Raw genomic sequence first — 24241 nt, 5'->3', positions numbered from 1 at the left:
TTCATGATTCGTATATGCGTTCCAACTCAAGGTATATTATATGTTGTTTTCATGCACCGTATTTCAACAAACGTATTTTAATTCTTACTTGATTTTATATTGTACAAATTGTATAGTTAAACGAAAATAATGTTACATAATAACATTTCCTACCACAGAAAACAAAAGAAACACCTCAAGAACACCGTGCAAACATTTTTCCATAAAGCAAAAAAATAAATATAATACACCTAAACTCTAAATCAAACAATCGCGGTTCTTATGTAACTATTCAAATTAAAATATTATTTTTATTTCTTAGCTTTAAAGGAGTGCTATAAAATAATATTGTTTTTGTACGATGACGAAGTCAGATTATTATCAATAGATTCGTATACAATAGGAAACGATAATCATCGAATAATTATTGTCTTCAATTCTGTTGAGTGTACATAAGCTGCTTTTTCGGTATAATAATATTATAATGTTATTATTAAATTCCCCCGCGGTTATGAGATCCGTGCCGCTAGTGCCCCAAGCGATTTCTCGTTTTGATAAAGAATACATATATTGCGTTTGACACACCACACACGTTTTTGTCGTCGTCGAAAACGTTGTTTTTTTTTTCAAAAATATTTGTCTATAATAAATGTGGACGAAAACAGCCAATTCGCTGCGTATTCACTGCGTTCGCATTATGCATTTTATTATTATCACATTCTATCGATACGATAGTAAACGCAGCATCACGTCGTCTGTGCCCTGCAATAATAATTATATTGCTTTTGTCCGAACGTGTCCCGTAGTTCTACCATGCTCGAGTATTGTGTGTGCAGCGTTTGTCTCAAATTGTATTTATCACAGTTGTCGGAATAATAAAACAAACAATTTTAAAATGTACAGTCGTCTTCTTCCTGTGGCGATGGAGACGAGGAGCTCCAGGTCCACGGAGACCCCGCACCACCGCACCCTTGTTTGCGATAAAGGAGTGGCGACAGGGTAAGGAATAGACGCGTAAAGGACGATGGAAGAAGAAAAAAATGTATATATATATATATAAGAACAATGCGCCGCGGTTGTCGAGTCTGGAACCCCTTATAGTGCCTGTGTGCCGATCAGTGACAACGAGCCTTGAATACGTAATCCTTATAATATACGAATGCGTCCGTCAACCACGCGACTCTATTATAAACACATCAATCGTACATTGTATTCAAATGCGACAATTTTTTTTGTATTATTCTCTTGTCCTACGCGCGCGTTGCTCGCTTATTCTACGTGTTTTCGTGTAAAAATAATCAAAAAAAAAAAAAAAAACACTTAACCGCGTGGTCTGACTGCCGGATGTCCACAGAAAGATGTTTTTCATAATGCACTCGTCGTCAACACCGACATAATATTATAATAATTGTGCCACACACACACACACACACGCATACACACCCCGACACCGTCACCGCGGTTGATGAAGACATAAATATTATCAATTGTTTAAAGGGTTGTTGCTTATGTAGTGTAAAAATGACTTTGTCATTGTGATGGAGTATGAATAAAATATAAAAAAAACCGAGATGACACGTGATAAATGTGATCGTTCTCCTAAAACTCGATTATAAAACGTTTATATTCAGATATTTATCATTGTGCCTCGAGATACAATGCAACTATTTTAATTTTAATATTATTTAAATATATAATACATCCAAACAAAATTCTAAGATACAAAAAGTCTATGTATATAATATTATTTTTATATAAGTCCTAAGTCCTTACTAATAATAATTTCTCAATTACGACAAAATAACTAAAATTAATTATATTTGTTGATATATCGATTTTTGTCGAAAAATTATCTTGAAATGTGTGTAAAATGAATTTTGCATAAATATTATGTATTTATGATATTTTTTATTTGTGTAAGAAAAACTTATGAGGAGCTTTGTGTAAGTGTTCAAACAGTTTTATTTATAAACATAAACGTTATTGTACATCATAATATACGAAAATAAAAAAAAAATAAAAAAATACAAGTATCTATAAATAATATAAACGACCAAAATATTTATAATTTATGTCATATCTAGAAAATGCAACTATAATAAATTAATATTTGATGAATATTCAAATGTCTCTACAGTTATTAATTTTTGGATTACAACAAAAAAACTAAAATCTAGTATAACGTGAAAATTACGGTTTTTGTTAATTTTTTTTTTTTTAATTTCCCGATTACTATATTATTTAGTTTAAATAACGCCCTCGTGATCCAAAGTACTATCTGAATCTGATTAACTACAAAAAGTGTCATCAAAATTGAAGATCGAAGCACATTAACTCATCCAAAAGGTGGTGACAGGCACAAAAAAAACACATAATTGTAAAATCAATACATTCATTGCTCGGTGGCTTAGAATCTAAAATATCCCGTACATTTCTGTCATTAGAGTTTTCATATTAGGTAGCCATATTATTTTATTTATGGATTACATGTTATCCGTTTGAATAAAAAAATTATAATGTATACTTATGGGTTAGGCAGGTAGGTGTATATGTTTTACATTTAGTAAACTGTACTTTTCTCACGATATTTTCCCTCTTTTAGCATAGGTAGGTATGCATGTTAAAATATATTACAACACCGATAAATTGGTTTTAATCATGCCACTCAAACTTATAATGTAAATTTCTTGTTATAAAACGAATTATAAGTATAGTTGTATTATTATTATTTTTTTTTTTTTTTGGCCCGAGGACCATAACAAGTATATTACTTATTTACACACATACATATACCGTCCACGATATTATATTCAATTGGGAGTTCGCTAACACGTTTTATTTGTATTGATACGTTTTATTAACATTCGCAAATATTCTGAAGATTTGTATGTATGTATTATTATTATTATTATATGGTTTGTAATTATTTTATCGCTACAGACAAGATACACGTATTATTATTGTCTACGCATATATGGCTGTGAAGTATATTATGTAAATCGTGTCTGCGTCGTACACAACTATAATATATGTTGTGTGGTATCGTCGATGAAACGTAATATTGATACTTTGAGATGGTATATACGTCCTCGACGTTGAACTCGAGATGCGGTCTAATACGCAATCGTATAGGTTATGTTTCGGGTAGTCGATCCATAGTCACTGGCAAATTGACGGGATGACTGATTAATGATTCGTTTATGAGTACTAAACGCCTCGACGTCCATCGAGCCACGACTTATTTGATTGATGACGGGGGAAAAAAAATAATTAACCAACGCGTACATAGGATAGCATCAATATATTCATTATTATTATCATCATTATATGGGAGCACGTCTACAAATTGAAATACAAAACAAGTGCATCACCATAAACGCGTCGTGGCCAATAAGTATGCAACAATACGATTTCCGGTCGTAGGGCAAGAAAAGAGTATTACGTCGTTTGCTTCAAGCATATTATTATTACATTTTAGAATTCGGTTACTAATGTTATTCAATAATTGAATTGCATTGCGTGCGGCGTATGCACTGCGTAGAACACTGCAAACCGTCTGGCACGGTCTAGGCTGACATTAGTGAGAATGTGTAGTCCAAATCTAATTGATTTCAAACCGATTTGCGTATAATATTACTGGAACCAATATTAATTGACGTTTTCCAACCGACGTTTTTCAACCATGTTATAAAAGTCAAATGAAATAATATTGAGGTGCTTTCTTCGAACCGTCATCATGGAAAATATAATGAAAAAAATCGTTTAAACAATATTCCGATAAAAATATCTTTATTGAATTAAAAAAAAAAAAAAACTGTTCCATTGTTAAATACATTTTTTGATTATCCTTTGAAAATAAAACAAGTACGATATTATTAAAATGATATTTTATCACCATCACGTATACCTTTGTTGACGTGTTCTGCGATTATCAATAAATTAGTGTACACCTACAATTCAAAGTATAATAATAATATATTTAATATTAATTGGTCATGTTACAAACGAATAATGAGTGCATTTCTACGAAACAATAATACTCAGTATTTACGTTTGATGAATTTCTAATGTTATTGTATTTTATTATTATTATTTTTTTTTTAATCGAACACACTCGTCACACTCTTTATTCCACGTATAATCAATATCCGATTGTAAACGTTTTTTAATCGATCTCGATCACATTTATTCTGCTAATTTAAATGTTTTCGAAACAATCGAAACATTTAATTTGTACCTTACTACTGAAATGCTAGACTGATGACTGTTAAGACAAAGACTAAATAAGATAGTAAGTTATCCCATACCTTTTTTTAGTATACATATATGCGTTATACAATTAATAATAAACTCACCAGTGGAATTTTTTTTAATAAAAATGAATAATGTACACGTATATTTTATGGCGTGTTTAAGACGAACACGTTCGCTCCGGGGGCCGCTGACACCAACGACCGGTTAAGTGCACAGGAGCTGCTATTAATAATGATAATAATAATCACAAAAAACAAAAATAATATATTTTCGGACACCTAAGCGATACTCTCGCATTGTCATCATAAATCACTAGTTTATAATTATAACATATTAACATCATATATTAATAATATTGTATAAAATATACAATGATAATAATTATTATACGGCGCAGCAACGATTGATTTCTGCAGATAGTAATATTGTCGTCGTATATTTGGATTTAAAACGCGAAAAATAATAATATTGTAAACGACAATCGTTATCTGAGGAAACGAGTCAACTGATCACATAAAAAAGCTTAGGGAGCCCTGAGGTTTTTTTTTATCATATTTCTCTATTATCGAAGAGCTCCCATTATTGGTCGCCCGGGATTTCGTGCTAAAAGGCAGGAATCGACCGTTCGCGATTTTATGGTCCATTAAACAAGGCCCAGGATGAGTATATATATATATATATATATATATGATGTTGATATTACATAACGCGTTCGTATACATGTTTTTCATTTTTTTTTTTTTTACGATCGTTATTACACAAGCAAAGTGCTCGGGTCTTACGACGTATTAATCGTTTTTATTCCGTGCGCCGCCGTCGCTGTGTGTGGCTAGCTATATATTCCTTATTCGAAACATTTTCATACTCACAAGCATTTTTTTACCGAGTCATTTATTCGAGAGCGTTTTGCGGTCTGTTCTTTTCATGCACGTACACAAAGGCGACGGTATTTTTTTCAGTTTTATTTTTTTTTTTATTATTATTATTATTATTTAAGAAAATTTACCTCGGCAGTTCATGCGAGAACAAGCGCCACCACCACATCCACATCAACGCCAATATAGTGAATGTGAAATGGTTATACATATATAGTACCTATATATTATGTGTATATAGCTGCTAACGCACTGCATTGTATCGAACCATCTCAAAGGAACTCTTTTCCGGTCGAACGTGCGCGCTACCTATAACTGCTGAAATGCATAGCCACCTACACAATATGTGCATTATAATAGTATAGGTAGTATTATGTTCAAAAAAACTGAAATAATCTTTTCGAATAATAAAATTAATGATTTCATAATACAACACGCGCAAAGGTCGTAGAATATTATACTATCGTGGCTTTGTAACACGATCTACACGGATATATATATATTATATAGTACGATATAGTTGATGATTGTATTGTATAACTGTTTAATTTGTATGACAATTTAGATGATTTCTATTACAACCTTATTGTGATGTGTCTTATGAGTTATAAGTTGAAATACTTTATATACAATACGGTAGATACTATATAACTGCAGGCGATACAATTGTCTTGAAACTTTTAATACGCATTACAATGTTGATTAAATTCGTGTATACATTTGTGTTTTTGTGATAAAAACAAGTTGTCTTGATAAAATCATTACCAACTTTATTTTCTTAGTAAAGAAAACCGTTGGAAAGTTTGTCTTTGTGATAGAGTTGCGTTTACAGTAGAATTACACACGCACGCACGTACGCACGCAACAAAATACATACATATAATATAGGTACCTATAGTACATGTCCCGTATACGTATAACATTGATACTATATTTGAAACACATGTCGAAAAAAACATGAGTATTTTGAGTAGGTATATTTGTATAATAGTTGTGAGTGTGTTTTTTAATTGAACGGAATTCAAATTTATTTAAAAATAATTGAATGAAGTTTATTTAAATTCGAACAATAATACGTACGATATAACAGTGTTCTTGATTTGTTACCTATTCTTTCGAAAATTTATGTTAATTCGACGAAATGAATTTCAATTGGCAATTGTGTTTTTATTTACATTTTCAATGATCCACTAGCAGAGACCGGCATAACAATATATGTCGTATACGTATAGGTCCACTCTTGTCTGACACCTTTGAATATTCGCATATAAATCGTTGCGTTCATATTATTCAAAACGCTAAAAATAAATAAATAAATAACCAGTTTTTTTTTTTTTTTTTTTTGAAGATGTTAAAATATACATTATTGTCCGGACCAGGCGATATTATATTACTGTTTTTTTTTTTTTTTGTAAATGGTCTATGCGCAGTGTGCGCAGAGCCGTCGCCGTCGTCGAATCCAGCAGACAACCACCTACGCTGCGGCTGGGCCGTTCATCGTCGTCGTCGTCTTCGTTGTGTTTGGAATATTACCGCGTGTTTATCTCGCGTGATACTTCTTATAGAGAGTTATGCACTGTACATATAATAAAATATACCGTCTGACAAAAACATTATCGTAGATCGCATTGGTACTACCAATTTTGAGTTGCTCTCGTATACAGCAATTTTATATTAAATATGTATTATATTATGTTACATTTATACATACATACACACGCTCTTTGTGTATGACGGCGGCGGCGAAGGCAGTGGCTGTCCGGCCCACTAGCCTGCCGGTTGTCTCATTTATTTGATGTATTGCCATCAGACGAAACCGCTCCTAAACGCTCTTAACAGCTCATTAGCAGAGACCGTGCTGGAACAGCATCAGCACCGGCCTATTTGCCGCCGAGTTATTATTATTATTATTATTATTATTATTGTTATTACTATTTCATTATTTAAAAAGCCACACGGATGCCTCTCTCCGGCCCTCCTCTCCTCACCTACAATCATAAACATATACCTCTATAGACCTACCTGGGGCCATTGTGAGATGAAAAATAAAAATTACTATTAAATCGGACGAAGAAAACGTGAGTGACGCGACAACGAAACGCCGGCATATAATATATAGAGCTGGGCAGACTGATATTTTTTCTTAATATTTTTTTTTTCCGTTGCGGGTCTAGCTCAGGTACTTGAATATTCCTATTGTGGGCGACGAATATCATGGAGTTGTCTCTGCCACCGCAAATGAATGCCACAAAAAAAAAAAAAATCACCTCGTCCTAATGGTCGTGTCATTTATAAAATAATATTCACATTCCTTAAATTCGTGTAACTCGTTATTATTATTATTATTCAGCTTTTGTCAATCCGATTTGTTTGATTATTGTCTACGTACCTAATGTACAGACTACAGGCTTGTTACTATTTAGACCAAACATAATGCCCACGTGCGTAAGTTCATTGCTCGCCGAGTCACATTTTATTTTTATTGATAAAATCATCATTATTTATGTCACAATTCTCTTATTATAACTATTGAGGACTAAGGTCAAACATTATGTACTTATCATAGTGATAATTAGACATGTTTTGAGATAAAGTCATTACTATTAAAGCCTTTTTACCATAACTATTATCCAATATATGATATATAATACTATATTTTTTCTGGTTTCACGTGGTTATTATGCTCATTAATAATATTGTTATATTTTATACTGTTCTAGTTTTTATTGAACTATGACAGTTATCCGAAATAATTAAAATAATCAATAAATTTAAAATTTGCATTACTTTGTATTGCGTAGTTGTATGAAAACTCTTTGTATAATTTAATCACTCCAGTACTATGTATTCTAAAAGAACATTTATGTATTCTGTTGTTGTTATTTGTCGTTTTTTTTCTAGAAACTGTACGCTATTCTAATTGGTTTATAACAAACGAAACGTGATAAAAGTCTTTGATAACAAAAAAAGTCTTAGGAAAAAAGTCCAGGTAAAAAGTCTGAAGCATAAAAAACTAAAGTTAAAAAGTCCGGTATTCTAAATATTTTTTAAAAGTATTCGAATATATGTTTATTTAGATAAAAAAAAAGTTATTATAGTATTAAATACAACTAATAACAATTGAATATAATTTAACTTAATATAATAATTAAAAAGCGGGAAAGTAACTTCTTAATTATAGGTATAGAGACATTGAGTGAATCTCAAAATTGAGTTGTTCACTGTAATGAAATTAAAAAAATAAAAATTTAATTATTAGCAAAAATGATTTATACTTTTTCCCATTTTTCGAGTATTAGGAAATTTCTTCTTTTGTTTCTATCAAAGTATAAACTAGATCCATATTCTAATAGAAAACTCCATAGAAGTTGCAGATGATCAGATAATTTTCAGAAACAAAACGCACATTGTAAAACCAATATAATATTTTCCATTGCTCCGTTCAGAATATAAAATACAATAATTATCATTACTATATATTTCTAATAATATAATCAATTTCATTCAAAATACTTTAATTATTGGCTATTATTTAGCATAAAAGTACTTACTAGTTGGATTTGTTGTATTTGTGATTGTTCTGCAACTATGCTGTAAACAGATAACCTATTTTCATGTGCTGCTATTCATAAAGTTTTATAATATTGTGGACAACTGAATGACTTAATGTATAGTTTAAGATTTCATGTATATTTATTTTTGTGATAATCACCATCAATTGTTGTTAAGTGAACAATTCTTATTACATTTACATTGTAATTATACGAAGGAAAAGTGGAATGTTATTATTATTATTTAATATTGATAGTTACCTCCAAAGTAAGTATAAAGTTTATTTTCGAGGTAAATCATGATTTATAGTTATACTAATTGAGTCATAAATTATTCAACACATCACTACATCAGTATTATATTTTCTTTTATTTATTAAATTAATTTGAGCAAAAATATTTTTCCTTTTACTTAATTATATAATAATAAGGCACGGACTTTTTGGTAGTCAACTGCAACAAACAACGCCATTCTTATTTGAACGTTAATAATTTCTTTTGTTTTCTACTCCAATAATAGATTATTTTATGAATATAAAAGTTTATGTCTCGTTTTTTAAATGTTCAATACAAAATAAATTTTAATATTCTTTAATCGTATTACAAGCTTAACGTAGGTATATGAAAAATCATTACACGTACAAATAATTTCATGTCAGTGTATTATAATAATCAACAATAGTTATTGCAACTTTTTTTTTTAAAAAAAATGTTAAAAATTTTCACAATTTTCAACTGGAATTGACGTACATCGTTCAACGTTTTATTGCCTCGAGCCCGTGTAGTTGTATAATATTATACACAATACACTATATTATAATACGTAATGATATAGATAATGTGGTCTAGTAAAATAACAAATAAATACTTTTAACGTTTAACCAGTGAACACAGGAACTATAACATAATACAACTACAACGAGGCGATCTCATTAGATCGAAAATCGTTTTGCGGTAATCACGTGCGTAACACTATAGCTTTGCGTATTATAATATTACGGGCTGCGGTCGGCATTAATCCTGAACTCGATGCACGCCAACGAGAGGAGTTAGTTAGACAATATATCAGTTAGTAGACATATTACAATAATGTATACACTGCGGTAGATGGAACCGGTATGGTTCACTGCAGGTATTCGGTTGTACATCGCATAAGTACGACCTATCTCCTATGTACATAAGTATAATAACGCGTAACGAGTATTGTTCGTTGTCAAACACCCGATACACCTTCCCGCAGAAAACGATAGGTAGGTATACACCGACGAATGGCGATAATATTATTGTTATTATATTATAATATGACCGCAACCGAGAAGACGATGGCGACGACGACGACTCCATTGGAATGTTTACTATAGATACGCTGGTTATTTTATTTATCATTAAAATGCGTAAGCAATAATAAAAATAATAATAATAATACGTATATAATATTATGTGCAGTGTGTGACGGGGACGGCGAGCGAAGTAGCAGAGCACAAACACTGATTCTCGGATGGTGGTGGAATAAAAATAAATAAGAAAAACGAGCAAAACCTATTCGTTAATCCTGTGCAAACATTATATTATTATATCGTATAATGATAATAATAATATGCTTACGCCAACTCGCGGTGCACCACCCTAAGCCTATGTCGGCGAAACGGTTTGACGTGCATGTAATTCAGTAGTAGCCGGGCCGCTATTATATCATTATTTTCATATAATATACGTTGATCGGATCGAGCACCGCCAATGTGTACTTCACATTATAAAACGTAGACATCGCACACGAATCGAGATATGAGTCACGGTAATTATACTATTTTTACAGTGTGCAATGCAATATTTTTTTATTATTATTATTATTGTGATTACGATATTGTGTTAAGTCGTTATAATATAATATATATTTTTAACTGCCTTCTAAACCGAGCAATTTAATAGTTTCGTGATTAGCTTGTGCAAATAAATACGTAAAAAAAAAAACGGTCTAAGCGTTACATTTATGCCGTGTGCGTGTTCGACCGTAACACAAAGCTTTACTGTAAAGTTGTTGTATATTTACAGTTAATTAAAAGTAATTGTTATTCGACCGGCTTTTTCTGTATTAACCTTCGAGAACGGTTTTATGTCCGAGTAAATTTCCTAAATGTTCAACCGATATAAAAATGTACAATGTATACACATGTGCCCGTGTTTAAAAATATATACGGTTTAGCCGGCCGGCGTTCAAATTCCGGCGGCAATAATAATAATAGGTAATAATCGCGATCGTGTTAAAATCACGTTGTTTGGCCAAAATATTCGTGTATTCATAATGATTGTATATGTATATGTTGGGTGGTTATAACGTATAGATTTATTATTATAGGTGGGTATACAATTTACAACTTACCTTTTTCGACGAACTGGTGATAATAGAACTTTACCTACCGCTTCTTATCGCTCTCTGCCCGCGGAGTAGTTGCAGTATATAGTATATAGTACTACTAGTAGTAGTAGTAGTAGTAGTAGTAGTTTACAATCGGCTTTCGTTATATTATTACACGACTCCGTCGCGGTCGGATGGACGAGGGTCTCGAACATAATGTATATATAGTAAATAGACGGGGGAGGTGCTGGGTCTTCGGGAGAGTGTGAGTATGTGCGGGGGGGGACAAGTGAGGAAACACGAGGTTTTTGGGCGGCGATAGTATGGCGGCGGGGATGAGGTGAGGTTCAAAGCGCATTTCCTGGCCGCACCGGGTCCGACCGTGTATACACTGTATATCTATTATATATACACCTATATATAATAAATAAGAAGGGACGGGCGTTAACACCGGGCGAATCGTCCCGAACAAAAGCCGGCAGACAAAGTTCACGTGCTACCCCGTCCACCGCCTTCGGACCGGGATACTTCCTACCGTAATAATTATTATTATCGAGTTTAGGGAGACTATTATATTGTATAGGTATATAATATATTGTGGATACCTCTGCTGCCACCTGCAAAACACCGTCGGGTCTTTGGTCGCTTCTGAAAATAGATATCCGAAAATATTATTAAACCGATATATATATATTGTATACGTGCAATAATACTGTCGTATGCGAAAATGATTCTGTACGCCTTTTTTACGACGAAAATTTGAATCGTGAACTCACGAAAAGCTCATAAAGTTTGAAGTAATAATATTGTTAATTTTAAGCTATCTAATTCAATGCGTATGTATGATATATGATAAATGACGTTAAAAATGATTTTATTGTTTCAATCGTATATACAATATTTTTATTAAATCGTACAAATTAAATTTTAATAGAGGTCTTTAACCCCGTTCAATGAATCTCATAAAGTCATAACTATTATCACTTTTTATTAACTCGTTTTAATAATAATAATAAAAAAAAAGAATAAGCAAGGGAATAGTTACACATTTCATTTATGCCGAATCGTTTTAACGTATACATCGCGTATACACCACGCATTTACTCGTTAACCAACTAATTTAAAGTTTATAGTTTTATTATACCATCTATTTATATTTAAATTACCAAACGTACATTAGCTATTAGTATTAGTATTAATTTTCGTTCTCGGTTCCTTGCAGCTGCTCGTACACACATATTATTATTATACAAGCTTTGCGTGCAGAAATAACTGTAATATATTGCCCAAATAAACTTTGAAGATGTGCACATTATACGCATTTGGATATGCCATTTAAGGTATTTATTGTACACACTACCATCCGCGACCGAACTGAAGTGTATGTATAGGTGTAATAAAAAAAAATAAAAATTTAAAAAAAAAAAAATGACCAAAGTTTTAAAACAATTTACTATTACAATTCCCGGCGGAATACTGCAGTATATATACATACATGCACTATGTAATAATGTCATTAAATCTAATTATAGATAAAAATCTAATTAAGAATGTTTTTGTTGTTTTTGTGTATAATAATATATTATTACGTTTGACTATACGTATACGCTCATAGTGGAAACTTTTCGGAAGATCCGGCGGCAGACGCCACACATAATATTATATAGTGTTGTGTAGTAGGTAATAGTATATGAACCGGCAATCGCTATATATAAATTCGATTATCAAAGACGAAGTTCGTGTTTTCGGAACCACCCGATTGGTTATTGTCTGGAAAAAAACGTTCCGACATCCTGGGCGATACACAATTAATTTACCGCGCTATGCCACCGACCCCGCAACTACAACAATGCTATTATAATATATTATGTTATATTATTATTATCGTTATGCATTATATATATCTATATATAATATATTAATATATCCACGTGATATTTGTTCAAGACGCGCATCCGACTATGATCGGCACGCCCATGTGTAATCGGCCCCGACCTGTTCGTAGTGCGATGGTATTCATCGCGATGGGTAATGAAAATTCTGTTTCTTCCCTTTCCTGCCCGACAACACCGTAGTACGGTAATACGCTATCGTCCTCTCCGAGAATGCCAACAACACGGTGCCTCCGCCACGCACCGTCTCCCGTGTCCGTCCGTGGCCCGTCGTGAACCGCGACAGCGCCGGGTCACCGGGTCGGCCGTGTGTGTGTATGTGCGGAGATGGGCAGATATTGTTAATTGTCCGATATTAATTACAACCGTACACACACGAGCGTGTGCGAGCACGTCCTCATGATAAATAATGCATTCCGAGTACCTATGCGCTGGCTGGCGTATATAGCTGCGGTGCACATGGCTCGACAATAATTATTATTAGCCGAGGTGGACCTTCTCCCGACCGAATTGATTTAGTGGTTATGGGCGTAGTTCCATTTCACGACAACGCGCTGCATAGTTCCTGGCTACCCCTCCCGAGCAAGCCTTTTATCTCATATTTTTCTTACTGTTATTTTATTATTAAAAAAAAAAAAAAAAAAAAAAAAAAAAATAATAAACACTCCTTCGAAACGATTATTATATTATTATAGGTACGTCTTCTAAGTACGCCGTTGTATAATATTAAAATGTACACAATCGGAAACGTTCTGAGCGTCACTAATCAACGAACAATAGCGAATAATATAGTGAATGTCGCACGAGTCAGTTATTAGGGCGTCTGGCGGTCTGGGTGTGCTCACGAGCCCGTGGAATATTTTACCACTATAGTATACCTATACCTACCTATGTAAAATATAAAACGTCGTCGAGGAAAAATGAAAATCCACCGCGACCTATATATACTATATGGTGTAATAGTGTATATTGCTATAAAGTTGCATACCGTCATTTTCAAAATAACCTTTGGTTCCGTGTCGTTTAATCTCCTAATGGTTAATAGTGCATTTGTTGTTGGCGAAAATAAATAGGGCACAGGGAAACAAATCTGACTGAATTATTCAAAATTCTGAACATGAACTTTTGCAAGAGCGACAACAAGTTTTTATAAAATGGAAAGGAATAAAGAATAATATATACATGCTTATAACATGTATATTGTATATCTTAAGAATGACTTGAGTTTATTACAAATATCATAAATAATATGTAAATTAGAATGGATGAAATAAAATAAAAGTTTTAAACATTTAGTATAAAGCTCTTAATATAAGTATAAAAGTACAATTTTTTGTATGACTTATAGTAAATCTTTTAAATCAGGTTTCCATTTAAGGATCTAAGAAAATATTTTCTAAATAATCTATAAAAAAAAAACTAACAAAGATTTATAGGATATTTATTATTTTGTACGTGCGTTTTATATAATAATGTATACCTAGTATTTAACAGCGTAAGATATTAGATAATGCGTTATTGAAAAAACATACGCTGTATAGAAATCCATTTTCTGTAGGTATGTATTATAAGTATGAATTAAGTTCTAATAATATGATATAAACAACGTTATAACAGAGTACCAGACACGTCAGTTTCTAATGTTTCTATACGCCCTAAAATTATTATCATTCTAAAAGCGTGGGTACTGGGTATAGGTAAGGTACGCGTGTGGGTACGTGGGTACGCAGGGTAAGGCCTGACAACTCTAAGCCCAACAATAACGCGACATGAATATTAAAAATACTCAACACCTAATGTATTTGAATCGGATATGCAACATCATATATTCAGATTAAATAATATTATAATATCTGTAGTTCGGCCCGACGGAGTTCAAACACTCGGTAATTTAAGGATATTACCGTGAATCGTTCCTTGTATTCGGAAATTCTTGCGCTACAGCCTCCCCGACTACGGTTTATTTATATACCTATACATTGCAACACGTATATAATTATAACGAAGTATACGTCCGTATAACCAAGCATCGCAGATACCGACTATCAAATTTTTGTTTTTGATTTTCACCGGGAGAATTCCAACCGAACAGTTGAAAGTATTCGGCAAAGTTTTGAATAATATAAATAAATAATATATAATCTGAGAATCCTGTAATGTATAGAGTGTACCCTGGAGAATTTTACCAAAGAATTTAAATGATAAATTGTTGAATCTACCATATTAATTATTTATTGATAATTCAACTTCATAATATTAAATATTATATTTACCATTACAATTTGATACCTATACTCCCCATAAGCAAAGCAGTGGGTATACAATTTATAGGTATATATTTTTTTATTTTGTATAATTAATAAAACTAAAACTTTCATTAACTGTGAACTTTGACGACTAGCAAATGTGTATAAGTTAAGCAGTATCTTTAGATTATGATTTTTTCATTACTTAGTTACCTATTAGGGCTTCGTAAAACAGAGTACCTACGCTGTAACATTTAATACCAGTTCCTAAACCTAATACACTAAAATATAACGTATTCCTAATGGTAAACGGTATGATTTCGCGAACATTTCACCATGCCAAAAAATGAAAAGTAAAAAAAAAAACACATCATAATAAATAGTGAAACCTTAATCTTCCTCACTTTATCTGCGCATAGTCGTTACATTATCGTTATTGATATGTGCGGTAGTCGTAAAAATATAATATAAATTACGATGTCTTAAAAAGGTCGAATAAAAACCGTTTTCAGAGCAATGACAGTCGATATGTGGGTTTGAGTAATTCGCGCGATATTACTATAAGCACATGTGGGGGAGATTTGATTGTCACAGATGAATTTTCTACAGTCGTCCTCGCGCATATATACATATTATATAATATATCGCGGGCTGATTCACCGCGCCGGAAACGCGCGACAGAGGGTCCGGATTACTTCTGTGAAGCACCTACGCCGACGCCGCAGTTCCCCCGTTATTCTCATTGCGTTTGAACTCAAATTATATTATTTGGACCGCTCCGTAAGTCTGCAGCCGTCTGATTTATGCCTAATAATACGGGGACTTGGTGAAACGCGTTTCCAATGTCGCCAAATGTTCCGGAGCCGCAGTCGACGCCTTTTTATAATGGGACTGTGTATTACTATTATTTTTATATAGTCGTATTATAACGAAATGTGCAAATGCGAAAACTAATAAAACTCGTATAACCCTCGCCCTCGTCCAATCCGTGAACCGTATATATAGTCTCGCTCGACTCGCACTACAACTATACTGCAGCAGTGTGCGATGATATTAGTCTTCGGTCGTAAACAAATCGCCAAAACCGAGAGGGGGGACGGTTTAAAACAGCCAACTACATCGTACACCCCGCGTGTGGCGACCGCCAACATGCGGGGGCGAAGAGAAAGACGTTTCAGGGGGGAGGGGGTTAAGGACAGGACAGCGTCTGCGATGGCTAATTAAAAGCGATTAATCAAAGCGACGAATTAGCCGTAAAATACCTGTGACATTATAAACCTATGGAACGTAGTCATATAATAATATAATAATCTAATTGTTATTTTTTATCATTATCGTCGTAAAACCAACCTGTTAAAACGACGAAAGAATAGATTTTTTTATAATTATTATACTATGGTTTTACGTTCATGTTATATACCAATAAAAATATATAAACTTACTTCTTGTGATGATATTTCTTCGATGAAACTACTGCAGATTCCGTACCACGCGTTATTTTTCCATCACGTTTGAATACGTCACATCACGATTACTATTATATAATATATTTTATATCTTATGACAAAAGTTTTCATATTGGTTTGTATAAGCGCAATATGGGTTTTTTAAAGTTTTATATTATATATTATGTTATGTGTTGTGCATATACGTAATATATTATATGATATCCGTTTAATACTTTTGATTGCTGCTGTAGCGCATATACGTATACTAATATAGGCAGGTACAACATCCTTGGGCTATATACGTCATAATAATAATAATAATATATAATATGCGGTCGAGTGGAAACTTTTTAACATGTGTTGTTTATGTCTGTGTGTCCTATTAATAGCCGTTATTGAAAATTATTATGATGGAACTTTGACTAGAATCATTTAATTACAGTATTGTGATGATTTCCCTGTAATTTATCCATGAATCGGATATTATATTTTATCGGCATCGTGTATATTATAATAGTCGTATGGAGGATAGTGTTTATAAAAAACATAAAATACGTCGCGGTGCCGAGTGCAAGAAATTAAAAATCATATGAAAACCAATACATTACATAAATACCGAGTTATTTTTATATCTTTATAAATAATAATATTATATTATAACCCAAAGAGTATAGTGGTTGAAGTATTTTTTTTTTTTAATCATAAAGACCAATCGTTTTATATATTATATTTCAAGTGTGCATGGATCTATAGCGTATAACGATTACCACATTAAATACACACACACACACATACCGATACAACCGGTGTATTTAATACAATATTATAATCTAATTTCACGTTTTATTTGACCCTCCCAAATTTCGTTTTCAGAACAAATAACACTAATTTCGCCGCACCGGGCTCCGAAAAATATTTACTACTGCCGTTATTAAGTATACCTAGGTACAGTCGTGAGCAATCATTACTATAAACGCACGTACCACGTTTATACAGCACTACGAATACCGTAGGTCGTCAGAGGGAGTTTATCCTGTCTTTAGTCCTAATATACAGGTAGAAAGGGGTGTAAAGTATAAAGAAGAAGAAAAAATAAAAACGGACGGAATAGCTGTTGCAGATGTGGCCCTCAGACTATCATTCGTGCCCGCCTATCGTTTTGGAGCACCGGTGTATCGATTACCTGGTAATTTTAAAGAGACCCGGCTACTACTAACAATTCAGAAGAAAAACGAAACAAACGCACGGTACACGCGTATATAATATTCCTGCAGCGTATAATGGGTGTTAGCCGTGGGTCATTCCAGAACCGAATCCGCACGCCCACACACACACATATATACTAACACACAGACACACATACATACTCATTTATACTACTACACGTAGTAAATGTATATGTGATTTTTTATATATATATTATATACGTATATTATGTGTATGCATGTTGTCATTATCTCGGCGGGCCAACGACGGTTTATTGAATACTTAAGTGGATTTAACCCGAATCCCGGCGTTATTATATACACGCGTATGTACCTATACATATAATATAAATATATGTATATGTAATACGTTGTGTATATATGTGTGCATAGTGTTTAGAGTGCCGTCTGCCAGAACCGCCTTTAAGTCGTTATTATTATCATTTTTTTTTTTTTTTTTTAGTCCTTTCATATTTTATTATATTGTTGTATATATATGTATAAACGTGTGGTTTGTATTTTTTTTTACGGTCCCGCGGGGCCTTTAAAAACGTGTCGTTTTCATTCCATAATCATTTCGGTCGTTCTGTGAGCGTTCACTGCAGTGTCGATAGTCCTCGCAGGCGATACGATGACGACCACTATATTACAAACGTAATTATTTGAATACGAACGCGGTAGCTTAGATTCGAATGCTATAATATGCTAGTTCTAAAATAAAACGTTTCGAACCTTCAGGTCGAGCGGTCCTATTTCACACGATTCATTTCATCGAAACGTAGGAGATATTTAAAATATTTTATATAATATGTTTACTGCAGTCATATGTTTGTAATGTCGTGGCTGCATAAAATACTTGGGTATATTGTTTCAACATTCGAGGTCAATAATACCTAGTATTTAACATTTATAGATTGAAAATCAATACGTATAGGACAGAATGTACAGCTGTCCATAAAACTTGACGAATATCTTACGACAATCTAACATTTATGTCTGGATTGAAACGACCGCAATTAGTTGCGTGCATTGGCCGTTACGTATTATAGCGTACACTAATACTAAAATTTACATCGGCCTCAGGCTAATGTATTTAAAATCATATAGATAAATCTACAAAATGAATGATACAAGAGAACATTCCACGTTCGTGGTTTAGCAACAGTCACTGCGTAAGTTGCAAACAATGCGATATATTATTACCGTTAAGAATATCCGTGATGTAGATAGATGTGTTATGATAAAGACAAAAATCATTTATAAATATATACATACGATATTTTATTAAGAAACCATTGCATTTTTATTATTTAAATCGATAATTTATTTTTATTGGTTACCACTTACGATTTGTTTATGAAATACAATACTGTTATGATCAAGCATCATATTATTATTGTACAATCTTCGATACTACATACGCAATGAATTTTGCTAGTATCCCCTTAGATATGATGCATAGGTACCTACCGAATTGTCAAGTGCTTACTTCATTATACGCGTGTCATTTGTAACGACAATCATTCGAGACGTAGGTACTTGTCTATGCAAATGATATTATTATTTTTTTTATTTTATCCAAGCAGTCGTCTGTTATAGGACAAATTACAATATATAGCGACGTCAACGCATTTTATATATAAGAATGGGGACTTTGTGATGCCGCCATTAAAAATATCGTCGATTCACGGTCGTCCATTGTGTACGTATTCTACATATTATACATTATATACGAGTGAATAATATTGTAATCGCCTAAAGTGTATATTTATAATAATAATATGCATACCATGCACATTGCGCCGTCTTCACCACGGTCGGCCATCATGCGGCGGACGACGGACTAATGACTACTGTGGACTTGGCGCTGTCGGCTGGAGATCCGATTCGGAACCGACCGGACGTACAATATACGTCAATGCTTTAGCAGTGCCGACCGAACGTCCGGTGCCTAGCTATAGTAAACGCTTCATGTTATTATAAACGGACGATGGTGACCCACGACTACGCACTCAGTGATAGGGGATTTGCGTTATGCTGGCGCCTTCCCTGATACCTGTACACTGGCTCATAGACTCGAGATGTCGAGGGGTAATGGCAATCACGGTTGTTTGCACGCGCAAAAGTCTGTGGGGAACAACGGGCGCACGAGAGTTCCGGCCAGGAGTAATGAGTCGTTTCGCAGACTAAGTGAGAAAAATGAATAAACACGCATAGATCGAAAGATAGAATGATATTGTAAAAAATAAAAAAACTTGCAATTATTGTGATCTGAGCACAAAAAAATAAAAACGTGTTCGGTTAGCAGCAGCGAACGAGCACGCAACAATGTCGTCGTACGATATTATTAAAATATACATAGGTAACGCCTTGTCATTTGTTTATTTTTCTTCGTTATTATTATTTATTTACCTAGCAGATAAAACATCACGCCATCATTTGGTTTCCCGTGCATATTGCTCATCACCATCGGGTTAAGGGGTAGAAAATCAAACATCAAGTGTTCATATTTTATCGCCACCAGCTCCTACCTTTTTAATTAAATTAATTTTCATTCTGACGATTCTCCAAACTGCCCTCTAATGTATGCAAATTTCTAGTTACACAAACGCACTTGGTAAAAAGCGCTACACACAACAAATGGCATACGCGTATACCTATTCACGTATTCGCTTATTTGTGTATGCTGTTAAACAAATATAAAATTTACATAATAATATTATTACAAATTTACGTCAGCCGTAATAAAAATTTGAAAATTAAGCGAGCGCCGTTCCATTTTAAAGGCTTAACTACACGCTTGTTTTAATTTTTATAAAAGCATATTGCATAATATACGTACGTACACGTGTTAGCAATTTTCATATACCTACTACCTACTTGCAAATTCCAATGTCCCTGTGCAACGAGTGTATATATTTATCTTTGATATTATATTTTTAAAACGAAAATCAACGGCTACGTAGAATGGCACATCATTAAACTTTAAACTTCACTGCTGTATCTCAATTTGATAACACTCATGTTTTCTGAGTAATATTTTGTCTTAACTTTAAAGTCACACATTAAAATAAATTAATGACAAAATATCAAAATTTCATGGTTAAAATGTAATCATCTATAATAACGCTAGAAATAATAAATACGACAATAACTTATAACTTTGTTTGTATACTAAGTATGTACTTTGTATGTATTTATCTTTGATTTTAAATATAATTTGAATTTTACAGAAATTAAAAACTATTGAATAAGCAGAAGGACATGGTTAATAATAATAAAAATAAAAATGCCTTTAATGATATGTTGAAAATATCCACCGAGATAATTAAAAATAATTTGTGTTAAATGCAAGTAGGTTAATGCATACACTTAGGTCTTTTGAAGAACATTTTTCTTTTTGTCTATTTCAAGGACTACATAGTATTTATTTTTTAATGAAGTCGCGGAAATGATATGTATTATATTTTTATTTTAAATTAATATTTTTACACAAACAACTATTGCATAGGTACGTAAAATAAGCGTTGTGGCGTTTATACTATGCAAAACACTATTTGTTACACCAACGCATATATTACGAGGACATGTAAAATTCAAGTTTTATATGTATTTCACGTGCTCAAAAAAAAAAAAAACAATACATGACTGTGGCAACTCGTTTTTTTTTAAATAGATTTTGTGAGTCTTTATCGGAAGACGTACCTATATCTACAGATGACAGATAAACAGATTCTTTGTAAATGCATTAAACCGTAAAGACGAGTATAACACGGCCGCACGTGGTTACAAATTAGATAAAAAAAAAAAAATAAAATAAAATAACGATAAAAAGATGTTTGTAAACTGTTTTGTCCGTCTATGCTATTGTTGGAGTTTGTATTATTTTCTCGATATGTTATTATAATATTATACGTTCGGCGTGCTGTGAAAACGGATAATAACGTAGACACTATGTAATTATTATACGTGTAGTACGTGTTCACAGTGATTAAAACAACTACGATTACACACACAATTATACCATTAAACATTGTATGAACCTAACATTTTTTTTTATAGAAGATTGTTGTATTTTGTAAAAATAGCGTTTTCTGTTTGGGTAAAAAGATTTTCTCGCGAACATTTTAGAACAAATATAATAATAATAATAACATTGTGCATTTGGCCCTCGGTCACGCATTTTTCCAACAACAGCAGTATATTGTCGCGCTGGTTAAAATGTTTTCAAATGTTTGCGTTTAAAGCCGAATTCGTGAGGATACTATTGAATAAACATTACGTATTGTCTCATTTTGCATTTTTGTGGTCAAATGTACATAATAGTATTATACCAAACTCGCCGGCAGCCGGTCGACTGTATTATTCTCTATTCTCTGTCTTTCTCTCTTTTTCTCTCTCTCACTGACGGTCTCACAGTTTCCAACACACTCGCACTCATCATACTCGTTTTTATTTCATAGTTGCTGCTGCAGGCATATATTACACTCCAACACAATTGCGGATCCATAATACAATAATAATAATAATAATAATAATATCCATACAGGTTTCGGCTCCCTAATAATATCGGTTACAAACGATATGTTTTCGTCTGAGTTGGCACAGCCATACGCGTGTACAATGTGCATAATATTCAAAAAAGGGAGAAAAAATGTTTTTTTTTTTTTCGACGAGGGTGCGTCGTCCTCCCATACGGCACATATATTTTGTATATATATAATGCATGAAAACGGCATCGTCCTGGTATACAAGTGATTGGGTGGCGGGTGGTGGTAAGGTTGCCCGGATAGGGGTATATATCGCAGCGATTACGGATTTGTCGTCACCCCCGGGGTACATGATGGATCGATGACATGCGGATGATGAGTGAGCTCACACACACGCGCGTCCCGACCTGCAGAGGCTCTTTCCCGGTTGCACTTCGTCGGCCATCCGATGCTAATATCCCGACAAACATCCATCATCGGTTTTCCATTTAAGATTATATACCGTTTTTATTTTTTTTTCCTCCTCGTCTCCTTTCCCGCAGGGTTTTTTCTTTTCTTCGAGATATTGCCTTCGCAATGGGATACACGCAGGTCGAGAGATGATATTATTCGGACCAGCGGCGGAGAGGGTATTTTTCTTGTGGCCCCGTCCGATTGAATTCAGTAATACTGGCGGTGGTGGGGTGGTCTTTTCTACGGGTCATTTATTTCATGACCCGTCCAACAATATTCGACCTCTCTTACCCACATTCATTCCTACCGACCATGACGTGAGCCCGATTTTATTCCTGCCATCCGAACAGACCGTTTTTCGCAGTCCTGGTGACAGTGGTGGTACTTGTGGTGGGGGTGACGGAGGAGGCTTCGAAAAATTCCGTCACATCCGTAAATAATACGCATATAGGATCTACGTATAGAGATTGGAAATCTAATTTATCGATGGACCTGTCCTGCAGAACGCGATTGCCATGGTTATATTATTTTCTGTATATGTGTATGGGTTGAAAAATATAAAAAAAGAACACTGCAAAAGTAGAACTTTTATTTCTGTATTATACCTATTACGTTGATAAGTAAAATAATATGTTTTTTTAAACATTAGTTCATAATCAGTAACATAATAAAAATACAAGTATAATTAGAGATATAATTATTTATTATTAAAAATAAAAATACATCACAATAATTATTATAATATTTAATTTGTTTTTTCAGTACCTCGTTTGTTAATTGCTATTTAAATTTTAAAATGTAATCGTTAAAATACATACTTCTTAATATCCATACAATATAGAGTTGGATATTCATTTTATTTAATTTATAATCAGCTATATTTATACATTAATCTCTAATAAAATACATTTTATACTGTTGGTTAAAGCAGAAACCGCCATGTTTCATTAATAGAAATAATAATGCGATATAAAAAAAACATAAATATTTATGTATTCTTTATAGTTGTAGTACCTATGTGGTTTTAGTGAAATTATATGTGTTAAAGTCAGAGTTTAATTTTTTCCACTGGGTTCTCACTTCGCTCAACTCTAATAATTAATAAAAGTAAAGGACAGAGAAAAAATAATATAATATTATACAATTTAAATAGTATACCTAGTGGCTAGTACCTACGCCATGGTATTTCATTTAGTTGGATACCCTTTGAGCCCCCATGTTTGTCTGTAGTCAAACAGTTTCTTTTTGTTTCGTATTTCTTTTATTTTTTCAGTAGTCAGCGAAATTGCTCAAGTATTCGTTTTATTGTCATCCTACAGTTTTACCCTTTAAGTGGTCTCCAGGTATCCAGCGGGTTTTGTTTCTTTCCGACGGACCGTCTAAATATTAAAGCGATCTTCTGCCAGAGAGATTTCAAAACTGAACTCAGACTAACCTTATAATATAATGTTGTATATAATATATATATTTTATTATTGCTATTGGTGTTTAC

General features: G+C 33.1%; 2 protein-coding genes across 2 annotated transcripts in view; both read left to right on the top strand.

Moving 5' to 3' along the window:
* LOC114131900 (branched-chain-amino-acid aminotransferase, cytosolic) overlaps window positions 1-24241 on the top strand; it is a 484947-nt gene that overhangs the window by 17178 nt on the left and 443528 nt on the right. The gene's annotated exons all lie outside the window — the stretch shown is intronic.
* Window positions 1-24241, top strand: part of LOC114131785 (teneurin-m) — a 199025-nt gene that overhangs the window by 104879 nt on the left and 69905 nt on the right. The window contains exon 2 of the mRNA XM_050201294.1: window positions 10106-10454. Coding sequence (XP_050057251.1) covers window positions 10445-10454 — 10 coding nt within the window. The 5' untranslated portion in view covers window positions 10106-10444. The remainder of the gene's footprint in view (window positions 1-10105; window positions 10455-24241) is intronic.

This window comes from Aphis gossypii, chromosome 2 (assembly GCF_020184175.1).
Source record: "Aphis gossypii isolate Hap1 chromosome 2, ASM2018417v2, whole genome shotgun sequence".
NCBI classification, from domain to species: Eukaryota; Metazoa; Arthropoda; class Insecta; order Hemiptera; family Aphididae; genus Aphis; species Aphis gossypii.
The sequence above is the reverse complement of the archived record's forward strand: the minus strand, read 5'-3'. Positions and strand labels throughout refer to the sequence as shown.